This window comes from Anas platyrhynchos, chromosome 24, assembly GCF_047663525.1.
Source record: "Anas platyrhynchos isolate ZD024472 breed Pekin duck chromosome 24, IASCAAS_PekinDuck_T2T, whole genome shotgun sequence".
Taxonomy (NCBI): Eukaryota; Metazoa; Chordata; class Aves; order Anseriformes; family Anatidae; genus Anas; species Anas platyrhynchos.
In genome coordinates, this window is record NC_092610.1 from 4,273,705 (window position 1) to 4,298,968 (window position 25,264).

General features: G+C 54.3%; 1 protein-coding gene across 7 annotated transcripts in view; it reads left to right on the top strand.

Annotated features, from left to right (window-relative positions):
• The window catches only part of PHACTR4 (phosphatase and actin regulator 4), a 60,414-nt gene that overhangs the window by 13,191 nt on the left and 21,959 nt on the right, over positions 1–25,264 (top strand). For 4 of the 7 annotated variants that reach the window (XM_072027311.1, XM_072027315.1, XM_072027312.1 and 1 more), the window contains exon 2: positions 9,307–9,353. In XM_072027311.1, coding sequence (XP_071883412.1) covers positions 9,338–9,353 — 16 coding nt within the window. In that variant the 5' untranslated portion in view covers positions 9,307–9,337. Of the gene's footprint in view, positions 1–3,392; positions 3,515–9,306; positions 9,354–10,882; positions 10,954–25,264 lie in introns of those variants that run through there. The other 3 variants (XM_072027317.1, XM_072027318.1, XM_072027313.1) reach the window with 3 other exon arrangements.

Below are 25,264 nucleotides of genomic sequence, written 5' to 3' on the forward strand. Positions count from 1 at the left end.
TTGACTTGTGCCCACCGTGAGAGGCGTGCATAATTCTTGCTCAGGTCTTGGATCTCGCCAAGGTGAGGTGAGCCAGCCGGGTGTGCAGGGCAGTCCTGTGCCTCCGCCAGGCTCCTGCCTGCAGGCACTGCCTGAGATCATCGGCGTGGTTTTGTCACCCGTGTTACAGTGGAAGGTCCTTTTGTGGCCGAGAAGCAACAGTGGTTCGTTTGCTTGAGCTCTTACCGCAGCTAAATGGCTGGAAATTGTCCTTTGTGAGCTGGGGTGGGTGAAGTGGCAGCGGGAGGAAGCGTTCCTGTTCACGGGGTGGGTGTTCAGGAGTGTCGCTGCTTCTGTGCATCAGTTCTGCAACTGTCCCGAGCCCTGGTGAACGATAAAACCTGCAGCAGGTCTGGCAGGAGAATGGCCGAGTGTGAATTAGCAGCGGGGTTGATCCCTTTCCGAGGCTGCTTGGAGGAGCATTACAAAAGGCTTCTCCCCACTATCAAAATCAGCTCGGGGCACGGAGTTAGCACAGTCCTCATGTAAACAGTGCTAGTGCTTCATAAACTCTCCGAGAATGGCAAATTATTTTTTTTTTTTTTAAAGGGAATTTTCCTGCTCAGAAACTTTCTGGGCTTATTTTCACGATGGGATGCCTTCCTGCCTGTCCTGGTGTTGGGAAGAGTTTCCCAGCTCAGTAATGGGAATTCCTCTGTGTTCCCTGTTATGGCTGGGGCACCTTTTAGTGAAGCTGGAGCTGTGGAACGCAAGCAGAATAAATTATGTGGGGAGGGCTTCTGTAAGGAAATGTCTCTTAATCAGAAATAATTAAATTCTACAATCAGGCAATTAAATAATTAAATCAGACAATTGAATTGTTGTATTGAGATTGGGAAGGAGAGAGAAGGCTGCAGCTGAACTACAAACTACACAGTGCAGGTTTCCAGTGCATTTTTTTTTTTCCAAGAAGTGCAAACGTTGTTGTCTTTCAGTGCAGGATTTGTTTAGAGGTGCCTCTCTTGTTCTTCATTGTGCACCGGTGGGAGCGTGGAGTTTTGCCAGCGGGTTGCTTTTCCTGGAATGCAGTCGGGTGTGCGGTGGTGGTGAGGGTGCCTGCGGTGCCTCCAGGAGGATTTGGCATCCACAAATGCCCAGCAGCAGCTCCTGACTCGAATGCTGGCTTCTTTTTGAAGCCCAGGTGAGCTGCTTGGGAAAGGGGAGATGCTCCTCAGTGTTCAGTCTTCCTTTTCAGGGTCTCAGCACTGCTCCTTCCCTGATACAATGCAGGACTCTGGCAGGGAGCATCAGGCTTCAGCTTTGGGGCCGCATCTCTGCTTGCTGACATTTGTGAGAGCTTGACAGGGGCTAAACTAATTCCCATTGCTTCTCAGGCCAAAGGAAACACTTCGCAATGCCTTGCGATGGCTGAGCTGAAGAACGGCCTCATTTCGGGGAGGAAATGGTGGTTGCAAATGAAATCTCCTACCCAGTCATAATTACGGGGGCATTACCGCAGCATTAGCGTGTGCTCAGCTACTTTGTTTTCACTGAGAGCTTGACGAAAATGGAAACCACAAAACTAAGGCAAAGGTGGTTTGTATTTTACCCCAGAAGCCAGAGGTAGGTAACCCTTCATTACGTGCCCTTTGGGTGCATGTCCTGGTGGTGTGCACGCCGTGATGGGAGGCTCACCTCGCTCCAATATCCCGACAGGCTCAATCCTGTGCTTCGTGGCCAACAGCTGCAAGCAGGGAGCTGGGCTCGTCCTTTTTTGTCCTTTTAAAATGGGTTTTGTTGTCTGGGTACTGTGAGGAGGCCCTGCTGGGCTGTCAGAGCAGCTCTTGGTGCTCGGAGAGCTGCAGGCTTCCCTGGGGACAGGGAAACCTTTTTGCTGAATCCGTGCTGCATGCAGCTGAGCCCGAGTGGACGTGGTGGGAATCGCTGCTTTGTGTTCTGCAGGGGGTGAGGTTCTTCACTGGTCCCTGCACAGGTTGAAAAAAGAGTGGGAGATGTTAAAAAAAGGGGAAAATGGGACTTCACGTGCGTGTCATTCATTAGGAGTTGGACTTGATGATCCTTGTGGGTCCCTTCCAATATTCTGTAATACGTTTGGCTGGTAGGTACGTTTATTTCTGTCACAAAGTCACTGTCACAAGTCTGCTTTGTGGTATTGGGTCTGGCTCCACGTGGGCTGTCCTGGGCTTGTGGGCTGTGCAGGTTCCTCACCTCGCAGGCAGGATTCCTGTTGCTTCCAGTTACATCTGCACTTCTCAAAGGATAACATAGATCTGTTCTTCTTAAAGTAAATCGATGTTCCCTGCGAGGTGAGGTACGAGCTGGAGCTGCTGGGCGAGCAGGTATGCACTGATCACAAGGGATTTTAATTTGTTGGGATGGGTTGTGCGTTAGGACACGGTGGGAAGGTGCCAGCTGCGGAGCTGAACCCAGCTGTGGGATGAGCAGGGCTCCAGCCACGTCTCCTCCCCCCAAAAGCCAGGGTAGTGGTTTGGGGAATGCAACAGGATGGGAAAGGTTTGGGAGAAAAGGAAGGCTTGTGTTGGTGGCTGGTGTTTAGGGTGGTTTAGGGCAGTCAGGCTGAAGCCTGCCTTCTGGGTGTGAAACCAAACGTTCAGTATGCTGCGTGTTGGTTTACAGATCTTGGGTGGGGGAAATTCAAGACTTGCTTCTTCTGAATATCCACAGGCCCGAGGAATAGGGACCGTGCTCCTGAATGCCTTCCCTTTATACTGCTGTAGCCCTCTGAAAGATGAATGGGATGCCAGGCACTTCCCGGTCTCCAGTGTGCTTCCCATTACTGCGCTGATTAAATTTGTACAGGCCTTGCTCTGCTGCAGGAACCGAGGCTGGTACTTTTGGAGCTACTGAGACATGCTGTGGTAGCTCCTGATATGGGACTCCTGTACTCTAAAATTCAATTTGTCGTCTGCTCTGAACACCTTGGTTCTTCTCCTCCTCTCCTTCTGGGGTGCCCGGGTTTGTCAGGGCACGAGCAGAATTTGAGAATTGCCTCTTCACCGTCCAAATTTATTAACACATTTTGGTAATTTGTGAGCGTTTATAGATTTAAGTCCTGGCTCATGGCTTTGTGGATGACCAGAACGTCTTCGATACCTGCTTCTAATTACATCAAGCTTGGTCCCCAGGCTTTTTTCTTATAAATTTCTGCTCTGGGTTGCCTTTAGTTCCCATCTCAGGTCTGTGCAAACGGGTCATCTTGCTCAGCCTGCAGTGACTGTGTGTACGTCTTCCTCTAATGTACCGGAGAGGTTTTTGCAGTAGAGCTGTTCTGGGAGCGTGGGGCAGTTTCTGAGCGACGTGGTTATGTGCTAGGTGTGCCCACCAGCCAGATCCTTGTTTTTTAGGAAACCTCTCCAAGCTGAATTGCTAAACTTTGGGCAGACAGAGGACAGGGCACTAAATACCAGCTGCACACGGAATGTGCTGACCTGCAGGTGCTGAGCGCATCCGTCAAGCCTTCTAGGGAGACTTCCACATCTACTCAACAGCAGAGGTAAAGCTCAAATTTTACAATTTGCTGTCATCTAGGAATCTGGAGGGGACAAACTCTTGCCCTTGGTGGCTTGGGGGTTGATCAAGGAATCCCCGTGCCTTGCTGATGCTCTCATTCCTCTGTCAGCTTCCCCAGTACGTATGTGCGCCTGTGCAGGAAGGAGAGCGCCTGCCCTCTGTGCTCACCAGCCCTTCTGCTTGAATTTTGCACTGCTTTTGTCAGGGAGATCGTTTTGGTCAAGGCGAGCCCTTCAGCTGCTTCAAGGGCAGCGCGCAGCGAGGCTGCTCCACTCTGCTCCTGCTGCAGGCTTTGTCCCCGAGCGCTTCCACACCTCCAGAGCCGCTGAGCGGCTGCCAGGAGGTCTGGTGGTGAATCGGTGTTTGCTGTCCTGCCAGCTGAATAGAAATAGCATTTGTCACCGGGAGCTGGCTCTGAAGTAACGCCGCGTTCGACTCGGTGCCGTGCGTTCTTACAGGCTCCTGGCTTTTTTTTTCGGGTTTGGTAAACACGGCTCGCTCGGTGAGCTGAGACGCCTGGGAGAGGCTGGTGGGGGCTTTTTTTGAGAGCCTGTGAGCTGTTTCGAGCAGGACAATGGAAAAACTTGGCTGTTTGGCACGTTAGCTGAGTAGGCTGGCCAGGTGGGAGTGCTGTTTGGGAGATTTCGTTTCTTTTTGACGTGCCTTATGATGGAAATTATCCCGTCTTGAAGAGGGGGAAACTGAGGCACGGGCAGCCCAACGCCTTGTCCGAGGCTGAGCACTGCTCTGCAGCAGAGCTGCAAGTGCTCAGAGGTCTGCACAGCGTCCTGGTGAGCGTGAGGGTTCACAAAGAGCTGTAAAAGTGATGAAAGAGGTGAAAAAAGCCCCTGGCCGAGCACACCTCACAGCCACAGAGGACGCAGCTCCCTTCCCATCCAAAATCCACACTGGTAATGTTATATTACTGTGCCACCCACAGGCAGCTGCCACGCTGCGGAAAAATATTTGCTGTTTACTTGGGGAGCCCGTTATGAAATGCTGTATCTGCCACGGAAAGCTGCTGTTTTCATCTGCGGTGTCGCCTGCTCTATTCAGATTCCTCAAAACCAGTCGTTCGAGTATCCCATTTAAATTGCATTTAGGGTTGTTATACCTCCGAATTTTCCCTCTCTTCCCGTTATGCGTGTCGTTTCTTCTACAAAATCTTTTTCTTTTGCCCAGCAGCCGCCGTGTTTGGCTTTTCACAGGTGGAGCTGTGCTGCAGGTGGCAGAGCTGGGACCCTCGTGAAGCCGGGGAAGCTGCAGGACCTCTAATTATCGGTGCCGCGATCCGTGCTCGTTGACGCGTTGCCAGCTCGGGCTGCGAGAACGACTTGGTTTAATCTGTGTCACTTCACTGAGTGGGAATATTCTGATTTACCTCCGGGATGCAGAGGAGTTGACCTCCCCTGCGCCCTGTCTGCGATTTGCATGGAACAAACTGGGTCAGCGGAGGCTGCTCGGAGGATTTGGGAAGCAGCGTTTTGTAGCAAACGATGTTGGAACGGTGATAATTGAAGGACATGAGCAAAGCAGGAGGTTTTGGAGGTGGAGATCATTTGTTACTAGATGAAGTCAGAAAAATAGAGGAGCGTTTTGGCTTCTGACCTGCAGAAGGGCTCGTGCGTCTCCTCCTGCCTGTCCTGCTTGCTCCAACGAGAGGCTGGAGCTCCCCTCACACCTTGGCTTTAATTTTTAGCAGTGCACTTGGTGTGCTTCCTCTGTGCTTTTTTTTGCTGGCATGCAGAAACTGTGTGCCAGGAGAATTTCCCTTGTGATATTTAAACTCTTCTGCACCCGTGCTATAAGCTGCCCCTTGGGAGCACCGCGCTGTGCTGTTGAGTTATTTTGCTTTGTGGAAAAGAATTTTAATATTGTTTACCATGCTCTTAATCTTAGGGCTGGCGGATAAATTGAGTTACTTTAGCCCTTCCCCTGAGGACTTCACGGGGCTTCATGGGCAGCATACCCCTAGTATTAGGTGGAGTTATCTCAGCTTTGCAAAAATCCTCTCTTCTGTCTTCCCAGAATGAGTAATTGATGGATGAGAGAATAAAATGTTGTTGTTTTTTTCAGAAAAGGGATGGACAACCAGCCCTGGTGGTGCAGTTGGTAAGGTTTTGATGTGAGCCCAGCCACGGACGTTTCTGCAAGGCTGGGCTCGATGTGCTGAGAGAAGTCCTGGTGGCTTGGTGTGCGTAAAATTTGGCGAGCTTGAGGCTCAGAACCTGCCCGGACCGATGAGCAGGCTGCTCGGTGCCAACCTCGGTCTGCTGGCCAGCCCTGTGCGTGGTGTCCCCGTGTCTGTCTGTCTGTCTGTCGGCTCCTGCGGGTCCCCTGTGGGTCTCGGCTGTCCTCGGGCCCAGGGGGAGCCGCTCTGCAGCGCACATTTCACAGACACAGCCATGAAGCAGGGAGGGAGCTGGCGGCCTGAGCCCAGCTCATGTTTCACTGATTGCCTGACTTTTTCCAGCAGCACACCGGGGCACAGGAAAGCGTCTTCTGGAAGGTCAGCGAGCGAGCCTGGGTTCGTTTTGTGAGCGCTAGCTAATGGGCTGTGCTAATGCCAGCCCTGGTCCTCGGGCTAGCTGCTGCTTATTAACACCTCCCTCTCCCTCTCCCCTGCTAATGGGGACAGCTTGGGACCGTTAGGAGAGCATCCTGTCCCTCCCCCACACCCTTCTCTTTTTTTTTTCCAAGCAGCCTCTGGTTTTGTCTCATTACAGTCAGAGCCCTGTGGTAGCTGCCCAGCCGCTGTCTGGGCTGAGGGCTGGTGATTTAGAGCTGAGCCAGCACGGAAAACGGCTTCTGCACGCCCAGGGCGAGCCCGCTGGGAGCCACCGCGGAGAGGCAGCGTGCCACCTCGCGTTGGAGGAGCTGTCAGTTCTCTGCTTTAGCCAGGGGGAAAAAAAAAGCAGCCCACACTGGTTTGGTTTTAGTTGGACTTTTTGAAACATCCTGTCGTTGTCTGAAAGAAGAGATTTGGTGTTAGGAGGAGCCGGGCAGCACTGGATCAGAAACCTGTGTGAGAGCGGTGCAGCTAATGAGCCTCGCTGCCAACGCATCCGAAAGCGCGCAGCGGCCGAGGGCTCTGGGCAAGGCTCGCTGCAAATGAGAACACAAAGTGGGGGAGCTGTGATCAGCAGAGCCGCCCTGCCTGGCTCAAAAAACACAGTGCTGCAGTGTGCGGCTTGGCAGTGACTTGGGATCCGGAGCTGGGGCTTTTGGGGTCCTGCCCCAGCCCGTGGTGCGCTCCTGCAGCGGTTTGGTTTGCATCTGGGTCGGCTCAGCCTGGGTGCAGGGCAGCTGGAGCCAGGAGCAGCGACGTGCACGGAGATCTGGACCCTGCAGTGCTGTGGGACTGCACACGAGGGAGCTGAGCCCAGGGGCAGGGCTGGGGCCGGCCCCATTCCCTGCTTTTCCCAGCAGAATTGGGGTGGAAAACAGCTCAGGAAGCACCGCAGCACGGCTGCGAGGCCGTCCTCTCTTGTGTGAGCTGGAAAAAAGCCGTCACCTTGCTGTTGTGAGTTCAGAGATGGGTCAATGGAACAAGAATATATTCTTAGATTGGTACAAAGAGCTAAAAATAATAATAATAAAAAAAAAGGCAATGTGTTTGGACTAGCGAGCCAGACAAAGGCTGTGCTCCTGCTGGCCGGGGTGCCGAGGGGCATCGAGAGCAGTGGCAGGAGCTGTGCTGGGAGCACGCGGCTCGCTGGGCAGGGGAACCTCACACAGCCACCGAGGGAACAGCCGAGCACTCGAGGACACAAATAATCAGTGGGTTTGTAGCACGGGCGGTGCTCAAAGAAAGGCAAAATCCGGGTTTTCTCAGGTTTACATACCTGCTGCCTTCAGGGAGGAGGGGAACGCCTGATGGTAGGGGCTAACAGTGATTGTCTCCTGCAGGCAGCGTGTCCCACACGCCTGTGGCAGAGCAGTTCCCAAATAACCCACTGCTGCTCAGCGCTGGCAGCAGGGCACACGCTGCTTGCTCCGTGGCTTGGGTGAGCAAGTGCCTGTTCCCTAGCGAGGGAACAAATCCCTGCTTTGGCAGCCTGCTGGAAACCTGGGAGCCCTGCTGCTGCTCGCTCTAACCTCACGCTCTGACTCTGCTGTGCCTTTTAAGCCGGTTCCATTAATAAGCAGCTGGCTGGCTGCATGCGCTGTGCTGCGAGCATCCCTCCTGGTATGGGCAGAGGTGCTGGCAGGCGATGACAGATGTCCTTGGTGCCTGCAGCCGGTGTCCAGCGGCGAGCAGGCTGCCAGCGTTAGTATTCCAGGCACAAACGTGCCCCCTGTAATATGCAAAGCTCAGCGCAGCCTGTGCAGGAATGCCCTTGAAAGGCAAATTAAAGCCAACTCCCCGGTGGCTTCGGGGGAGTAGGAGGGCTGCTGTCATCTGGGCTGAGGTTAGCGCAGGCTTTGAGGTGTCTGCTTTTGTTTCTCTCCTGCTTTCCCTTCCCGACGGGGCAGGCAGGGAGACCTGACCTGCACGCTCCCCGTGCGGTGGAGCTGCTCTAAGGGGGGGTTTGGTCTGTGTGCAGGGGCTGGTTTGATTCCCATAAAAACCTTTGTGCTCTTCTGCCTTCGGTGGGGAGCCTTTGGCTTGGTTTTTGCACGTGGTGTCCTTGTTGACGCAGGCTTTAGGATAGGCGTTGTCCATCACGTGTGAGTTAGCTCTATTTTGGTGGTGTTAATGGGTTAAGCTGGGGGGATTCTCAGTGTGTTTCCAGAGGAACTTCACTCAGCACAACCCGCCTGCGAGGTGAGGAGCATCTGACGTGCTCGGGTGCCCGACTCGCTGCCCCTCTCCGCACGGCCAGCACTTCTCCATGCAAAGCTTTTCAGAAGCTGTGCTTGCCAGCAAGATTTGAGCATTAATTAATTAATATCGAGGCGCTCTCCCCGTCGCAGAATGCTGCCGTGGCACTGCTCCGGCTGCAGCAGAGAGGTAGCCCGGAGCGCGGCTGCCTGATCAAAGGAAGCCTCTCGCCCACGCAGCTGAGCAGAGCAAAGCCCCAAAGCCCTGCTGGTGATGGCTCGTTCAGAGGCACCTCCAGCGGGGCCGTGCTGGGGCTGGCTCCTCGGCCACCGCCGCCGTGGGAGCCAGCACGTGCTGGGAGCTCGACTGGTTGTGGGCTCCTCAGGATGGGAGCTCCCCCTTTCTGGAGTGCTCAGCCTGTTTTTTATGGTGCCGCACGTGTACGTCAGAATCGAGATGTCTCCTGATTTCCCCAAAACGAGTTCCCCTTGCGCCTCATTTCAGAAGTTTCTCCAAAGAAAAGCCGGGCTTGCTACTAGCCCTGGTTCCTCCTTCTTGTCCTCTCTCCCCAGTGCAATCAGATCTGTCTTGACATTACGTGAGCTCTGCAATACTTCCGTGCACGTGCTGTGCTGTCTTTGCTAGATAAGCATTAGCTGTTCCCTTTTACGGGAAGCACATGTCCTTTCGAGGAGGCACATGTGATTTTTTTTATTTTTTTTTTTTCCTGGGAGGGAAGGTTTGATGCTTTGCAGTTGTCACACCTTGACTTTGTTTCGCTTTTCTTTCTCATTGACCACAGAAGTGCTCAGAGGCTGCTGACGTCTTCACAGAGGGGTGAAGGCCCCACGCTCTTGTTCCTAGGTTGCTGGGGCAGGATTCCTGCTCTGGGTTCTCTGTGTGTCAGTTAGTGCGGGCTGAGCAGAGCTGGTAGGGAAGTGAAATGAAACCCAGGCTTTGGTCACGCTTGGAAATTTAATTTGTCTCAATTTTGTTTCCTGTTTTTGCAGGAATTGCTCAGACAGCTAGCAAGCAAGAGGAATGGAAGAGAACACCGGTGAGTACCTCGGTGCCTTACCATCAGTTGTTGACCTGTTCTTTCTTCGTCTGCTCAGTACTGTAATGAACCTCGTTATTTTAAACTTCGTGCCTTTAATTCAAATGTAGATGAGTAGAAAATGAGATCGTTTGGCAGATGCATCAGTTGCAGCTCTACTGCAGTAATGGTGCGGATCAGAACCGACCAAAGCTGCGTACTGTGCATCTGGAAGATCGTTTTTGAAATCTCCCATCTGTGAAAGCTGGAATACAAGTTTCTTGAATATCCCAAGCTCTTGAAAACAAACAGCATCCCCTTTCTGAATAGGCAGGGGGCTAGGAGTTCTGAGCTGGGATGTGATTTGAGCGAGGCACGTGGCAAGCCAGAAGGAAGGATCAGCTCATGGTAGTTCCTGATTTCTTTCTGATTTTATTTCCCTAGGCTGCTCTGTCTTGCAGAAGATGTGAGATTTTTTTAATTAAAATTTGGCTTTAAAGCTCTCGCTTTAGGCACTGCCTACTATTCGACCTGAGGCAAGCAGACTCCTTGCCGTGAGGTTTAACCGATGCAAGCATTCGGTTGCAACTAAAACTGGTGGAGTTCTGGCTTCAGCGACTTTTCCAACTGTTTGGCTAACATGGTGGTGGAAGGCACTGGTTATCTAGCCATTTTTTCCTCTGCCATTGAAGTGGGATTTGCATGAAAGCTCTTGCCTGCCCCGCGGGAAGCCGGTCTCCATGGAGCATGTTAACCTGGCATCTTGTGGACCACGTTGGGGCAGTGGGTGAAACCTCCCCGACTTGTGAGGAAGTGCAGCTGCGTGACCACAGCTGCTATTTCTAGATTACTCCTCTGCAGTCAGGTGATGCCATCCTCGAAACGTGAGAATCGATGTACTCGTCAGCAGCGTGGTGTGCTCGGCCTGGCAGATCTACCAGCCTGTCCGCTGGAGGCTGGGTTTGGACTCGCACAACAGCTCCGAGCCAAGTGCATGTGCATAAAAACACGTCAGGCTTATAATCCTGGTGGCAGGAATTGCTGCTGCGGCCTCTAATTGTTAGCCTGGAAGGTGCACATTCAATTTGTGGTGATTGCTTTCCCGTACGGTTTGCTTGTGGCAAACTAAGCCCAGCTGCTGCCTTTTTGGGGGAGGTGGGTGAAGGGAACGCGGTGCTGGCAGCCGAAGCAGTGGCTGCGGAGATGACAGCTCCCTGCTCAACCCCAGGATGTGGGCTTGGAGCCTCTCGAGGTTCCTGGGAGCTCTGGCTCCTGATTTGAGCAGCGCTGGTGGCCCGGGATGGGAAAGGCTTCATGTCCTGGTCACATTGTGCCAGCTGAAGAAGAGCTGCCTCCCCTCTCCCTCTGAATTCAGCTGTGAGGGTTGAGGATGGAGCATCTGTGCTGGTCTTTGCATGCACAGACACCTCGCGCAGCTGGCTGTGGAGCTTGGTGGTGGTAGTGCTGGGAGCTCAGAGCCCCGCGTTAAAGGCGATATAAACAGATGGGTCTCTTATTACTATTTTTTTTAAAATTACTTTGCTTTTAAGGATGCTCATTCTCCAGGTGCTGCTAAACTCAGGACTCCTGGCTTGTTCCGGGCACTGAGGCTGGAGATGAGGTAAGGCGGAGCTGCGTGCAGGAGCTGCGCTCAAGTCCGTGCCCTTTGTTCCTTCCAAGCCTGGTGCTTTTTGATGTATGGCTGTCCTTCCCTGGTTGTATATTAACTGCACTCACAATGCTGCATGGCTGGCTTTTGTTTTAACTGCATTGGCGCGTGTTCAGAGCTGGTGCGCTTCGAATGGCCACTGGGACTGCACAGTGGAGCATAAATCCTTTTTAGCTGTCAGGCTTCACTAGCCATGGGTGGGTGGGGGAGCTCCTCCTTGGCTGGCTGCCCTGGCTAATTAAAAACGAAATTTGCTGTTGTCTTCAGATTTTAATTCATGCTCATCCCCGAAGACTAGTAGGAGCATGGTCTCCAGGCAGCTGCAGTGAAGTTTCAGAGCTTGTTTATACACGGTTATTTTAGAGCAGGTATGCAACTTAAAAATTCACCCTCAACCCAGCCACGGGCTGCTTTTCCAAGCAGAGAGAAGAACCTACAGGAACTTCTTGCAAGCCTTGGGCTGTGGCTCTGAGCCTGTAGTTTAAGCTACCAGGTCAGTGATGTGGATGTGCAGCCAGGGCAGCATCAGGTGGCCGAGTTTGTCTCTGGTGCTGGGCTAAGCAAAATGAAATGACTTCGCTGTCGGCTGGGCCTGTGTGCCTGGCACCAGCTTAGAGAATGCATAAAGGACATAAAGTTGCAGTAGGTTAGCAGCCTGAGCCCTCCAGGTACCGAGCAGTGCCGTGAGCCTGCTGGAGGCAGAGGAAATGTTGGGGTAGTGGGAGCAGGGAGGTGGGGGCACAGCGGGGCAGCGTGCTGCCCCCAGCCCTGCGGGCGGTGGGAGGACGGAGGCTGGCGAGAGGAATAAATGAGTCCTGAACAGATGCCGTGTGTCGGCCGTTTCTCCTCTTTCTGAGGTCCCACCTACGCGAGTGATCTGCTGAAGGGAAATAGCCCTGGAACATTGCACCCCGATCAGATCCTTCCTGTCGGAGTGCTGAGGGTGAAGGATCACACTCTATTTTCGGAGCGTGTTGCATTCACTGCCCACGCTGCCCAGACCCCTCCTGGAGACCGCTCTCCTCTTAGGCTGCCGTGAACTAAGCTTCAGCCTTTTTCTTAGTGAAGGGATCATCAGAGCCAGCATCCCATCTGCCTCCAAGTCGGGAGACCTTAGAAAGCAAATTTTGAAGTGGAAACTTTGTGCCTGGTGGGATGAGCCTCACCTTATGCCCATGGTTCCTCGAAAGCAGAGGTGTTGGAGGGGCCTGCAGCTCCCTCGTGGTGTCTGAGCTGAGCATTCCCCAGTTGCCATCGGGGAGCACAGCGCTGCCTTTTTCCATAAAAAGCTTCTGATCTTGGGACCTTTTGGCTCCTCTAGTTCAGTGCTCCCTTGAAAATCTCTGCTCGTGGCTGCAGACTTTGTGGGTATTGGGATAAACCTCGTGGTAGGTTCCCTAAAGGGTCTGAATCTGTGTGGGACAGCTGTGAGGAGTCCTGGGAAGCAGTGGAGCAGCCTTCTGCACCCATGGGCTCCTGCCCAAAGCTGCTTCTATTACAGAACAACACTTGAGACAGTAAATTTATGGATGCCTTAAGAATCTTCTGCAGTTATTTTTTTATTCGAGGTTGACTTTCATCACCCTATCTCATGCTGTGCTACTTTCTCCCAATTCTTTTCCTACTAAAAATAGGGAATGCTCTTCGAGTCCTTAACCTCTGTGCAAACAAAGAAGTAATTTGTTTTAGCGTCTAAGCTGGCTTCTGGGCTACGTGCCTCATAAGGAAACCAGTGTGACACGAATCTGCTACTTTTGGACACTCAGACTCCAAATATAGCCCGAGGAAAGGAAGGGGCTCGAAATGTGAATATTTCTATTGCACTAGCTTTGCTGCTTGGTCCTGGCAGAAAGCATGGCTGGCTTCCCAATTCCCATTTTTATCCCTAAAAACGAGAGCGGTGCCATCGGACGCTGAGGTTCAAAGCCCTGATGGAAACGAGTGCGTGACCGTGGCACGTGCGTGGGTAGCAGGCTTTGAGATCGCTTCTGATCCAAAGCACGCCTGCGGAAGCGATGCTTTGTAGCAGGCTACAGCCACTGCTGCCAAATTCTGGCAACCCAGCTGTGTCAGAGGAAGCTGAGATCAAAACCAAGCATCAAGCCATCGCGGGGCTGCATCGCCCGAGCAGGGTCTGTTCTGGCTCTGCTGCCTGTGATGCTCAGAAGTGCCGGATGCTTTGGTCAAGGTGGGAGCCTGTCCCAAGGCGCTTTAAGCACCAGCTTCCAGCAGCCTGCTGCCCTGGGATCCGAAATAACCCTTTGCTTTCATACCTGGGACGTGTGGGTCCCCTCCTGCCCTGTCCCCCTGCTGCTGCTTTCCCCTGCCCCCAGGAGCTGGGCATCTCCTCCCGGTGGGAATGAGCAGAAGGCTTCAGCCTGGCAAAGTGTGCTAGGGGAAAACAAAACCTGCTCAGGAAAAAAAACCTGCTCGGGGAAACCAGTTTTCTGCTTCTGCACCAAAGGTGTCCGCCAAGCGGCGTGCTCCTCGCCGTTCCTTTGTTGATGAAGCCTTTTGTTTTTAGCAGCACAGCCGAGGGAGTGGCTGCTGGGACGGAAAATGTTTTCCTTGTGGGCTCAGTTTGAAGCCAGGGAGAGAGAGCGTGAGCCTGTCCCCACCTGGTGACTCTGGCACGGATCAGCGGCTGGCAGCGGAGGCGAGGACTTTGCCAGCTGCAGGTGGAGCTGCCTGCAAGGGACAGACCCTAAACCCACAGCCCCATTTCTGTTGGCTTCAGAGCTTCAGGGTGCTCACCCTGGTCCCTTGGGTGCCTCTCCAGAAGGGAACGGTCCGTGCAGGGGCAGGCAGGGCACTCGGAGCCCTTTGCAGCCTCTGCAGGATTCGGGGCAGGGCTGGGGACCGTCAGGGTGCGAATCCCCTCGTGGTGACAAAGCCTCAGCTGGAGCCGAGCTGCTTTGAGGCTGCCACCAGGACAGGCGTTTAACTAGCTGCTCGGTAGCATTTAGGGAAAAATTTGTCAAATGTACATTTTTGTCCTGAACTGAAGTGATTTGGTGACGTGGTTCGTCGTTTAAACCAGGCTGCTGGAGGCAGCGTTTGTTTTTTTTTCCTGGTTTCGATCTGCAGAGTCGAGCACAGAGCGTGGCAGTGTGAGTGCTTCCCTGCCAGAGCTCTGAGGACTGCCAGAGCAAACCAGTTAATGCCAACTAGCCAGTGGAAACGTCTTTGCGATGTCTGTTTCACAGCAAAAGAGCAGGTTTTCTTCCAGGAGCACGCGTGAGCTGCGATTCCCCCATGAGATCCTACAAATTACATATACAGCGGCGTAACTGTCTTGTGCAGTACCACAGAAGAGCCAGAGCAGCTGAGATGAAACAAGATTAAACGCTAACTGCAGCGGAAGGAGGCTGTGCTGCAGCACTGCGAGGAAGGCAGAGTCCTGCTGGTCCTCAGCCAGAGGTACTGGAGGGCTGCACTGGTCTTACTGGAGACCACTGGACTTGTAAGCAAGGTGCAGTCCAGCACGCTCTCTAACCCACTGAGAGCATTATCCTAAGTAAGGCATGCACTTGACACGTTAGGGAAATCCTTTGGGATGCGATCCTGACAGCCTTTTGTTCTTGAATTTGCAATGGACATTCCTGCTCTCGGTGCAAATCAGGTGCTGAGTGCTGTCAGGGTGCCCGGGGCAATGCAAGTGCTGCTGCTGTTCTGCATCCTGCGTGTGCAAGTGATTCAGATCAGCTATCCCTCTCCTGGTTGGCTTGGCACTTAAAAATTATTATTAATAATAATAATAAATTAAAAAAATGCCCAGAAATTCCCCCTCTGAGCAATCAGAGGAGCCCAAACTCTTCCTTCATCTCTCTGCGACTCCAAGCCAAGAGTTTCACAGATTTTTTGCTGACCGTCCAGAGACCCCATAACTCTGGCACCCCATTTCAAGCAGCTTCTAAAGCTGTTGTAGTAAACGGGCACGTGGCTTCTGCAGATAGCTCTGCCTGGAGGAAAGCAGCTCTCATTTTGGTGGTTTTGTGGTTTGGGGTCCAAGCTGCGGATGTGCTGGGAGGGAGATGCTTTGGTTTAAGGGCTGGCTGGAGCGAGGTAGGGGCTAAAGCTGGTGCTGGGGGAGAGCTGCTGGACCCGCTGGAGCGCTCTGCGATGGAGCTGAGCAGTTTTACTCCTGGTATTAAGAGATAAGGCCTTGTAGGGCATGTAATCAATCCTCCGGGTGATTCAGGCCGACTCGCTGTGAAGTAGTGAACGTGGAGGCATTGTGGTTCAGTAAGTAGGGCACCGAGCAGAAGTGTTAGATTGCGAGAGTTTCTAGCTGTCATTTTCAGCCTGGACCTTAAATTCACCTTGCCCTCTGGAACATTGTTTTCCCCGAGGCCTCGGGAGACTTCAGTGGCGGATTTTTATTGGGGCTGGGGATAGGAGAAGCCTGCCTGGAACCAGAGGTAAGTGGGCTTAGTTTAAATGAAGTGATTTTTATTATAACTGTTTCTCTTGGGTCGCACAGCAGCAGTGTGTCTGTGCTGAATGGCAAAAACCCCAAACACCAGCTCTCAGTGGTGCTGCCCCTGCGAGGAGCTGTAAAGGGTTTTGGCTGAGGCAGCAGCTTGGCCATGCTGCTCGGGTTGAACACTTGCACGTCACCAGCACTACCTTGTTGCTGCTTTTACCCCGGCTCTCATTTCTGAAAGTGCCTTTTTTTCTCCCAAAATGCTTGAATGCAACAAAAACCCCGCTCACAGCCTGGCGTGTTTTTCCTGCAGGCGTGGGACTGAGCCGGCTGTGGTGGGACCAGTGATGAGCACGGCGTGGTCAGCTTGAGGGGTGCTTAGGGAAATTATTAGGGGATTAAATTAGGGGATAAATTAGGGGATTAGCCTGGTTCTGCCCTGCTTCAAGAAGTGCTGGTTTTAGGGTTTTTGAAGGACTGAACCAGCAGGGTCACGCTGCCTTTGTACTCCTCTGCGCTTTAAAAACAATAGAAAAGGCCCTAATTCCCCTCGAGCCGTTCAAACTGGGCTGGAAGTGGCAGCAAAGTGCCCTGAGGACCTGGAAAGAAGCCAGGACAGTGCCCGAAGCCCCCCCGGTGCCCCCCGAAGCCCCCCGGCTGCTGCCGGCGCCGAGCCGAGCGCGGCCACCAGGGGGCGATCGTGACCGGGGCCGCGGAGCTCCGGGCTGGGGGGGGGCTTGGGGGGCACCCCAAGACCCTCCCATGGGGGATTTGGGGGCACTCCGGGTCCCCTTGGGGCTCTGAGCTGGGGAGGGGATCTTGGGGGGCATCCTGAGGCTGTGGAGCTCTGCACTGGGGGGATTTGGGGAGCCCCAGGGCCCTGTGGAGCTCTGGGCAAGGGGCGTGGGGGGGGTCTTGGGGGCTCGGTGCTGGGTTTTGGGGGTCCTGGGGGGCACCCCGAGGCTGCAGAGCTCCGTGCTGGGGGGTTTGGGGCAGTACCAGGGTGCTGCGGAGCTCTGCAGGGGTCCTGGGGGGCATCCCAGGGCTGAGCAGAGCTCTGTGCTTGGGGGGGGGGTTTGGAGGGGGCACTCCTGGGCCCTATGGGGCTCCATGCTTGGGGAGGGGGTCCTGGGGGTTGCCCTGGGGCGAGCTGCTGGGAGCCCTGGGTGGCTCGGTGGCACGCTGAGCACTTCGGGAGAGGGATGGAAGGATAAAGGGAGGCTCAATGGGTGCAGCGTGTCGAAACGAGCCACTCCCGTGCTGGGGAAAGGTGGGATTTCAGGGGTTTGTGCTCCAAATCCCATAGAAAACCAAGGTCTCTCCGCTGTGGGCTAGGAGCTGCTCTGCGTGCTGTTTGTGTTGTGTTTCCCTGGGCTCCTAGGGCACAGCACGCCTTGGTGAGGAACCAAGCCCTGCAGACCAGGTGGTGATCCCCAAATCACGATCCCCCGATTGCCTTTGGGGAAGACGTCCTTTGGGGTCAGCCTCGGTGCCTGCCTGGGAGCTGGGACCCTGCAGCCAGCCCCCCAGGACTTGCACCGGGGTTTGGTTGCCCCCAACCCCTTTGATTTTAGCATTAAATCTCAGAGACTTCAGTGGTGCCCAGCAAGGTAAACGCTGCTCCTTCCTATAGGATTGTAGGATTTTGTTCTGCCCGGGCACTGTGTACTGCAGGGGTTAAGTTACGGTTGGCTTTGGGGAGGAAAGGAAAATCTCTCAAAGTAATTAACTTAAGATGCTGACGCTAATGAACGGCCTTTCAAAGCTGGGGCTGGTGGGGAGGGTTGATGGGAATCCCCTGTTGAATCAGTGACATTAGGGCCTTAGGAGTGATTCTGCAATTATTAGCCTGAAATGATGTTGAACATGAAGTTAATCCTGTTATCTCGCAAATATTGAGGAAACTGCTTGCTCTGGATAACTCTGTAATGGGATTATTCTAGTGAGTCTGGCACCCTTGACACTCCCTGTCTGTTCAGGGTTTTTTCTGATTTTCCTGCTCGGGGTACAGTACCCATCGGTCTCCCCGCGGGTAGTTTTGGGGGATGGTGTCTGGGGCGCTGTTTCCTGATACTGATGGATTTTTTTATAGAATTATTTCGATAAAGAGCACCCCCATTGCCCTGTGCAGCAATTCCTTCCTCCGCAACAAAGATCCCTTGAGTTCAACCCTAAATAAAAGCCTAGGAAAAGAGCTGAAGAGCAAGGACGAGTGTGAACTGAGCCCTCTTTCATCACGCTGTCGGTGAGCTCCCGTGCTGCAGACTGCTCCCGAGCCATCAGCTCTGGTTTGAGAGCATCATCCTGCATCCCCGATAGCCTGTGGCAGTTGTTCTAGGCAAAAGCAGCCGGTGGCGTTTTCAAATCATTGTCTCGAGGGTGTTCTTCCAGCCATCAGGCTGAGACATTGCTGCTCGGCCGATGTCGGGAGCGAGGCAAGAACCGAGATGATCCAGCAGGGAGGAGAGGAGAAAAGCCCTGCTGCACATCCCGGGGTTTGCTGAGGTTTGTTACGGATGTGATGCTTTCCTGCTGGCCCCACAGACCTCTGAGGTTTGGTGGCCTGAGTTTTAGGCAGGGTTTGTCACCAGTGGGAGCAATGGGGTGGTCGCTGCCAGGTCAAGTCCATGGCTTCAGCAGAGCAAAACGTGGTGACCATCAGTAGGGTCAAGAAGTGCTTTTCCTACAATACCCACTAAGTGAGCAGGTGATTTCATGCGAAACCAGGAATTTCCATAAATGTGGGCAAGTTCCATTAATAACGGTCAGTCACCTTTTAGTTTCCCAGGTTGATTTATTCTTATTTTTTTTGTTAAAGCCGATCCGAATCTGTCAGAACCGCAGATTTTTTTTGGAGGCTTCTTTCTCCCATTGAAAAAGGTGAGGGTTTGTTCTGAGGACTGCTTTGGAAGGAGGGATAAAAGGGCACGGAGAAAGGGTTTGCTGTTCACATTTGCACACCCAAAATTTTGTGTACCCGTTTGAATGTCTTCTCTGTGTCCTGGCTGCAAGTACTGTTTGAGGAGTGCACTTACTTGGACCTGTGGTTTTCAGCCTCGTTTGTGTGCCTTTTGAAGAGCTTTCGATGGGAAATACGGATCCTCAGGGTTAGTGAATTGAACCATTCCTGCTTCCCTTAGTGGCTTTCAGACCCCTTAAAGGTAATTAATTCTCAGCGACTCTCCCCGTGAGCTGAAGCCCCTGAACTCGCATCTTGGCGTTGCTGCTCTCGTGCTGGGCATCTCCAGGAGGGAGCCCTTCGGATGCCGTGCTGGGGATTTCACCCCGATGCTCACCCGTGGGGTCTTCCCCCCGCTCAGCAGTGCCTGTGGGGCTGCATTCTTCGATCCCAGCTCATCCCAAGGTGTCTGACACAGCCGTGAGGTTTGCCAGGGCTGCCGTGGGCAGGAGCCAGGTGGGTCGGCTGCACCGCATAGCCCGCTGATTTTTGGGGGCTGGAGGTGCGAGTTTGGCTTGCATAAAGCCTGCCAGGGTTGGCTGTAGGCTTGTTGGCTTACATACCTGAAATAGTAGCGTGCGGCACCTCTTGTGCTGCAAAATTTGTCTGAGGGGGTGAGCAAATATTGGAGCAGCTGGCCCTGGCGGAGCTCACAGCTGCTGGTGGTCCCAAAGCTGGTCCTGAAGGGCTGTGGGGGCTGTGCCAGGCTGTGGTCACGGCTCTCCCCTTTCCATTTAGCCCTGTGTCCTTGGGGCCCTGCCTGCAGCGGTGCTCGGAGGCTGTCTGCAGCCCCACGTGCAAGCGTGAGCGGGCAGGAGTGCTGCCTAATAGGTTTGGAAGGGATTTAGGGTGGCAGCTCTTTTTGGGGACACCAGGCAGGGTCACCGTGGCGCTCTGCAAACGCAGCAAGAGGGCAGCCAGCGGGGCGAGGGATTTGGGTGAATTTGGGTGAAATTTGAGGCTCCTGGCCATGGGCGAGGGGTTGTGTGTGCAATGGGGGAAACGGCCTCTGGGACAGACAGCTTCTTGCGAGGCTACCACGAGCTGCGCCTCCCGACCTGTCGGCGTTATCTCATCTTGTGACATTTCCTTTAATTATACGGAACGTCCTTGACGCGGTAAACAACGGCCGTGGCATTGTCCCTGCTGCTCGTGACTCAGGCACGGCTCCGGCGCCGTTCGGTGCGGGGACGGGGCTGGGGGCAGTGGGTGCCGTAAGCTCCCTGCCGGCCGTGGTCACCTCTGCTCCTGCCACAGGCACCTGCCCCGTTTTTGCTTTCAGGGGACCTTTTTTGGGTTGTTAGGAGGGCGCTGTATGAAGGCAAGGGATGGGGTTTGGGGAGTACAGAGCTCACATTCGGCTCCTGCTCCTCCGAGCCTTTCACAATTCTCTCCCAAGCCAAATCGGGGGCTCAAAAAGGGTAAGGAAGGGGACGGTCCCCGTCCCATCCCATCCCAACCCCAAGCTTTGCTTTGGCCATGCTAGCAGCCATCTCTCGCTCTGCCCGTGTCAATCTCTCACCCTGCTGCTGCCCGGGGACACCTCGGAGGTTGAGCAACAGCAAATATCAGGAGGGCAGAGGCTGAGGCTCGCTGCTGGGTGGGACCCGTGGGCTGGCCGTGCCACTGCCCGGGGTGGTCCCCGGTGGCTCCACGAAACGTATTTGGCTGGATGAACTTCCTAAGCGTTATCTGGTTCCTTAAATAGAGAATAAAGCTTGTATCAACATGAATCACAAAGTTGATAAACTGGAATGGTTCCTCTCGGAGCTGTCTGCTCGTATTGAGCAAATATTTATTCGCATTGTTTCAGGAGGCATATTTGTGCAAGACGGAGGTCAAACCTGTAATTACCTGCTGGATCCGCGCTGCTCCAAGTGGTGCTGGCAACGCACCGCGCTTGGAGGAAGCTTTGAAAGCCCGGTGTTGGTGTGCGATGCTGAAGTTAAGTTAAAAACTGCAAACTTTCCACCGGGGCTGAGGCGCACGGGTGCAAAAACAAGCATTTTGTGGTGAAATTTAAGGGGCCGGAGCCAGAGCTGCTGCCGCTCCTTTTAAACGCTGCGCCGTGGCAGGGAGCTTGGGTTTCTTTTCCAGGCGTATCTGCTGGAGATGATCAGAAGCTGAGATTGTGTGCCAAGCTCGCCTTGCATCTTAATGAGCAGCTTCTAGCCTAGTCAATAATTAAAGCAGAGCAGGTGCGGTGGAAGTTGGGTGTTCCCCAAAAAGCTAAACCAAGGCGCTTTTGTGCGTCCCCCTGGCCGGAGCCAAGCGAGGGAAGGATGGTAGGATGCCCTGGCACTGGTTGGCTTTGTGCAGGAATTTGGAAAAAAAAAATGTAACCGGGGACTGAGGCGCTCTAGGTGTCGAAGGGTAATGGGGCTTCTCTGCAATGGGCCCTTGGAGGTGGTGGAGGAAATGCCGAGATGTGCTGCTGCAGTTTTGGGTTTTGGAATGAGGAGCACGTGCGCTCACCGAGATTTTTGTGAAACGTTAAAAAGGAGGAAACTGCTTTTATAGAGCTCATCCTGCCCTTCGTCCCGGCGAGAGCGTGGGCAGGGAGGCTTTCAGCTCTGGGGAGTCTGCAGTCCTGGAGGATTAGAGATAGGAAGAGAGAGGTGGGACCGTGAGCTGGATGAATCAGAGCAGGGGTCGTTCTTGCTGGGAATTTGCATTCCCTGTGGTGCTTGAGGAGCTTCTCCCACCCTTTTACAGGTGGCACGGAAGGACAGACCTCGCTGCTGAAGGGCTCAGTTATTTCAATCATGTCTGTGTAAAGCTGCCAGGTTTTTGGGAGTGGGGCACCCAAAGGAAGGGCACCGAGTGCTTGTGCTGTGCCAGTCCCAAACCAGTGCCTGTTTGGGGCTGGAGAGGAGAGGGGCGTTTGGTTGGCTTGTGCTGGAGCTCTGCTTGTCTCCTCGTTCCTTATCTCCAGCATTTTGCAGCCTTAGGTTCTAGGTTCTCCTCTGAATACCTGGGGCAGAAGGCAGTTCTAAATAGGTGTAAGAAGAGCGAAGCAGAACGTCGTGTTTGTCTCTTCCCCCAAACAATGGAATAATTAATGTAATTTTCCCCGCGCTTTTGCTTAACGTTTTCCTAATAATGTAGCTGGGAGTGACAGATGGGCATCCTGCCGCCGAGTGCCTCGCTGTTGGGAATCTGCTGTTGCTTTGCTGCTGCCTGATGCTCTGCTGGAATGCAGCCTGGCCCTGTGCTTCCTCTGGCTCCTGCCCAGTGCGGCCGTGACGCCGCTCCGAGGTGCTGCAGCGAGCAGCCTGTCGGCGCTGGAGGTTCCCTGGCCTGAAGCTGGCACAGCCGTGAGTCACCGCAGCCACCGACCCAGCCACGATGTGACCGAATCTTTAATTTCCAGGACTGCATTCCTTCCCCTGCCCTCACCTGCAAACAGGAAAATCTCCCTCCTGCGCGGTGAGCGGCGGCAGCGAGGGGCGAGGAGGCGCTGCAGGTGATGTGGTTTCAGCGCCGGCTGAAATGGCTCTCGGTGAAAGCTGCGTTTCCTCTGCTGGGAAACAAATTTACGGGGTATCGTGGCCTCAAACCCGGCCCCGAAACCCTCTGCACGGCCTCCTTTTGCGTGGGCCTCTGGTTAAGCAGCTCCTTTCCTCCTGGCCACCCTCTTTGACCGTGAGACTTCCCAGTGGTGTGCGCTCTGCTTTGCTTTTCCTTCCTCTTGGTGAGGCCGAGCCTCCAGCTGTGCTCGGCCCCGCTTGACATCTGGGCTCCCCACCACGGCACCGCCATGTCCCGGACTGGGCGGACTGGTGGGGACTGGAATGCTTTGGGAAATGGGAGTTTCCCGCTTGGAAATGTCACGGGAAGCACCGAGGAAATCACGCGGTTCGGGAGCGCTTACCTCACCGCGCTCTCATCCGAACCAGCCCGAACAATGCGGTGCCAGCTGCCTTATAAATAAACTGCTTTCCGTTTCCACACCGGGGCTGGGGCTGGCTCGTAGCGCCGCGCCGGGGGAAGGAAGAGCGTCACGGCGTGTCGGCTCCCGACCTCCCAGATGGACTGCCCGGCTTCCTCGTGCTGGGCTGCTGCTGTCATGAATAACTTCCACGTGCTCCTTCCGAGCCCAAAATGGGCAGTTCTGTAGGCAGCCAGAGCTGCTGTAGGGTTTTTTTTGTGCCCTCCCTATTCTGTTGAAGCTGCTGAGGATTGCTAGCAAAGGAATTGTGACAGAGTCTGTCCGGATTAGTGCTGTTACCACCTTTTTTTTCTCATTTCAACCCTGGTAAAATGTTGCCATGGGCTTGTACACGTGCGTCAGGCGGGTGCATTTTTGTCGAGGCCGGAGCCCCGGCCTTCCTGGGCAGGAGGAGGACGCCCAGTATCGCCGGCTGGGCGCAGCCCGCTCTGCGGGGAGGGGATGGCTCAGGAGTCCTTTCTCATGTCCCCACGGCTGAATCACGGAGCACAAACGTCTGAGTCACCGCGGATGAATGCGGCGTTTCACGTCGGTGTGAGCCGAGATGCCAACAACAGCGGCTTTATTAGCGCAGCTAATACTCATTATGGGGTTCATTAGGTTCTGAAGTGAACCAGTCCAGGAGGGCTGCTTTTGCAGCGTGTGTAAGCAGGCAGTGCCACTTGAACGCCAGGTTTTTAATGGGATGCCGGCCTGGATGGAGAGGAAATGAAACTTCAGAGGCGAGCTTTGGTGTGCGACGTGCCCCGCTGCTTGCTGCGGGCGGCTGCTGCCCGTAAACCGCTCCTCTCACCTCGTGTCACCCGCTGGCTCTCCTGAAACCCCAGAACGTTTTCCTGCGACTTTCTTGGTTACTAAATTTTCAGAAGGAAACGTCAAAGGGACTGTCAGCCGGTGACCCCTTTTGCTTTCCTGGAGAAAGCTATTTGCTATTTCGAGCTCTTCCTTCTCGTGGAGGCCTTCGCCTGTCCCCGAGGAGGAACGGCAGTACGCAATGTCAGATGGGGATTTTGGGCATTTGCTACTTGTCCTTGCTCAAAACGTGGATTTTCCTTTAGCCTAGATGTGCAGCTGGCTGGGGGCTGAGGTTTTGCCCCCTGGCTGCTGTTGGCGGAGCTGAGGCTGAGCCCCGAGCATCGGGGCGCTGCGCTCCTCATGCACCCCTGGCACAGGGCTTGGACCCACAGCTTTGTCCCATATTTTATTCCTGCTGTGAAATAGGAGGCGCTGCGGGTGGAAAAGGGTCACCTCACAGCACGGCGAGGGGCTGTCCTCAGGCTGGAGCCGAGGCAGGGACGTGCTCTGTGTTGGGTCCACTGGTGCAAAACTTGCCCTTTTTTTTTCTTTTTTGCCCCTAGAGGTGGAGGTGAGATGGGCCGGCAGGTTTTTCCTCCACCTTGAAGGTAAAATCAGTGTTAATTCGGGTCTGGATTTCTGCTGTTCTCTGGGTTTTGTTGTTCCCTCTCTGGTGGGGTGTTTGTTCTTTCCCTCCCCAACGAGAAGAGCTGCTGCTGCTATTCCTAAAGAGCATCTGAAACCCAGACCCGGCTGTGATGTGACGTGCAGATCTGCAGTTCTTCGCTCCTCGAGCAGCTCAGCCCTGCCTTTCCTACGCTCCTACACATCTTAACGTGAGCACCTTTACCAGGTAGCCTTGTAGATTCCCTTCAGGAAGGTTCATTAGCCCTAATCAGTGGTACAGCAACGTGGAAGTGCTTTATTGCAGCTTGTGATTTCGCAGCCCGGCGAGTTGCTGTGCGGCACCAGAGCCTGAGAAGCTGTCGCTGTGCATCCGTGGGGAGCGCAGCATCGGTTTAAACCTCTCTCACTGAAACCCAGACTAATGGTTCCTGTTCCACTAACGTAGAAACACAGGGTCAGGCACAGGATTGTGCTTTAACCACCTTCCACGTGTCTTCTGTACTGTGGCAATCTCCTGGGAAGTCAGGCAGGTACAGAGCACGTGTGCGGCGCTCTGCAGCCCTCGGGTGGGTTTTGCAGACCTCCTTCCAAGCAGGACAGCTGATGCACGGACGTGGATAGAGGCTGGGAATCATCTCTCCGAACTTTGTGGGTCCCTGCCAGATGGCTGCATGTTTAAATGGCTTTAAAATGGCTTTTCCTTTTGTTTCCAAGCAAAGAGCCTGAAATGAGGTGGAGCATGCCCGTAACCGGTGCGTTAATTGCCCACGAGGAAAATGGAAAGTGCCTCCAAGCCCGCGGACTGCGGCTGAGCAGGGACCGGTGGTGGGAGGGTGAGAAGAGCAGCGCTTCCAGCGCCATGCGTGTGTCCTGCGCGAGGGAGGAGAGTGGCATTTGCTCGTCCACCCCCTCGTGTCTGCTGATCCGTGCTCCTCCACCTGCTCCTGCTGTCCGTCCGTCCATCTGTCCATCCTGCTGGCCGTGCCACACAGAGGCAGACCCGCTTCCCCCTCTGTTTTTGCAGCTGTGCTTCAGAGGCAAGGAGCGGATTTTGCGAGCTGCCTGCTGGATGCCTGGTGAATCAGTGGAGGGACTGAGGGCATCCACATCTTCTAGGTGTCCTTGTGACTTTGGTGCAGTTTTATTAGGCTTCACAACGCCCCCTGCCCTCTCCGGTGTGGCTGCCTCCTGCCCCTGCGCGTGGCGGTCTCATTTCGGTTGTTCCACCGATGCGCATTGCTCCCAGCTGGACCAGCCCCAGTTGATAATCTTGGATTTTGTTGTTTCCCAGAATAGCAGCTTTTTTTGCGTGTGTGTTTCGCTACTGGGACTGCTGCAGCAGGGAGCTCGTCTCGAGCTCGCCCTGGCTGATATTCAGGCGCTGAAGCAGCGCGGCTGCCGGCCTGGCAGGAGCAGGGACCTCGAGGGCTGCAGCAAACCCTGGTGTTGGAAACCGTTTCCAGGAGAAACCTGGATGTGTCAGATGGGTTCGGGTTTCAGATTA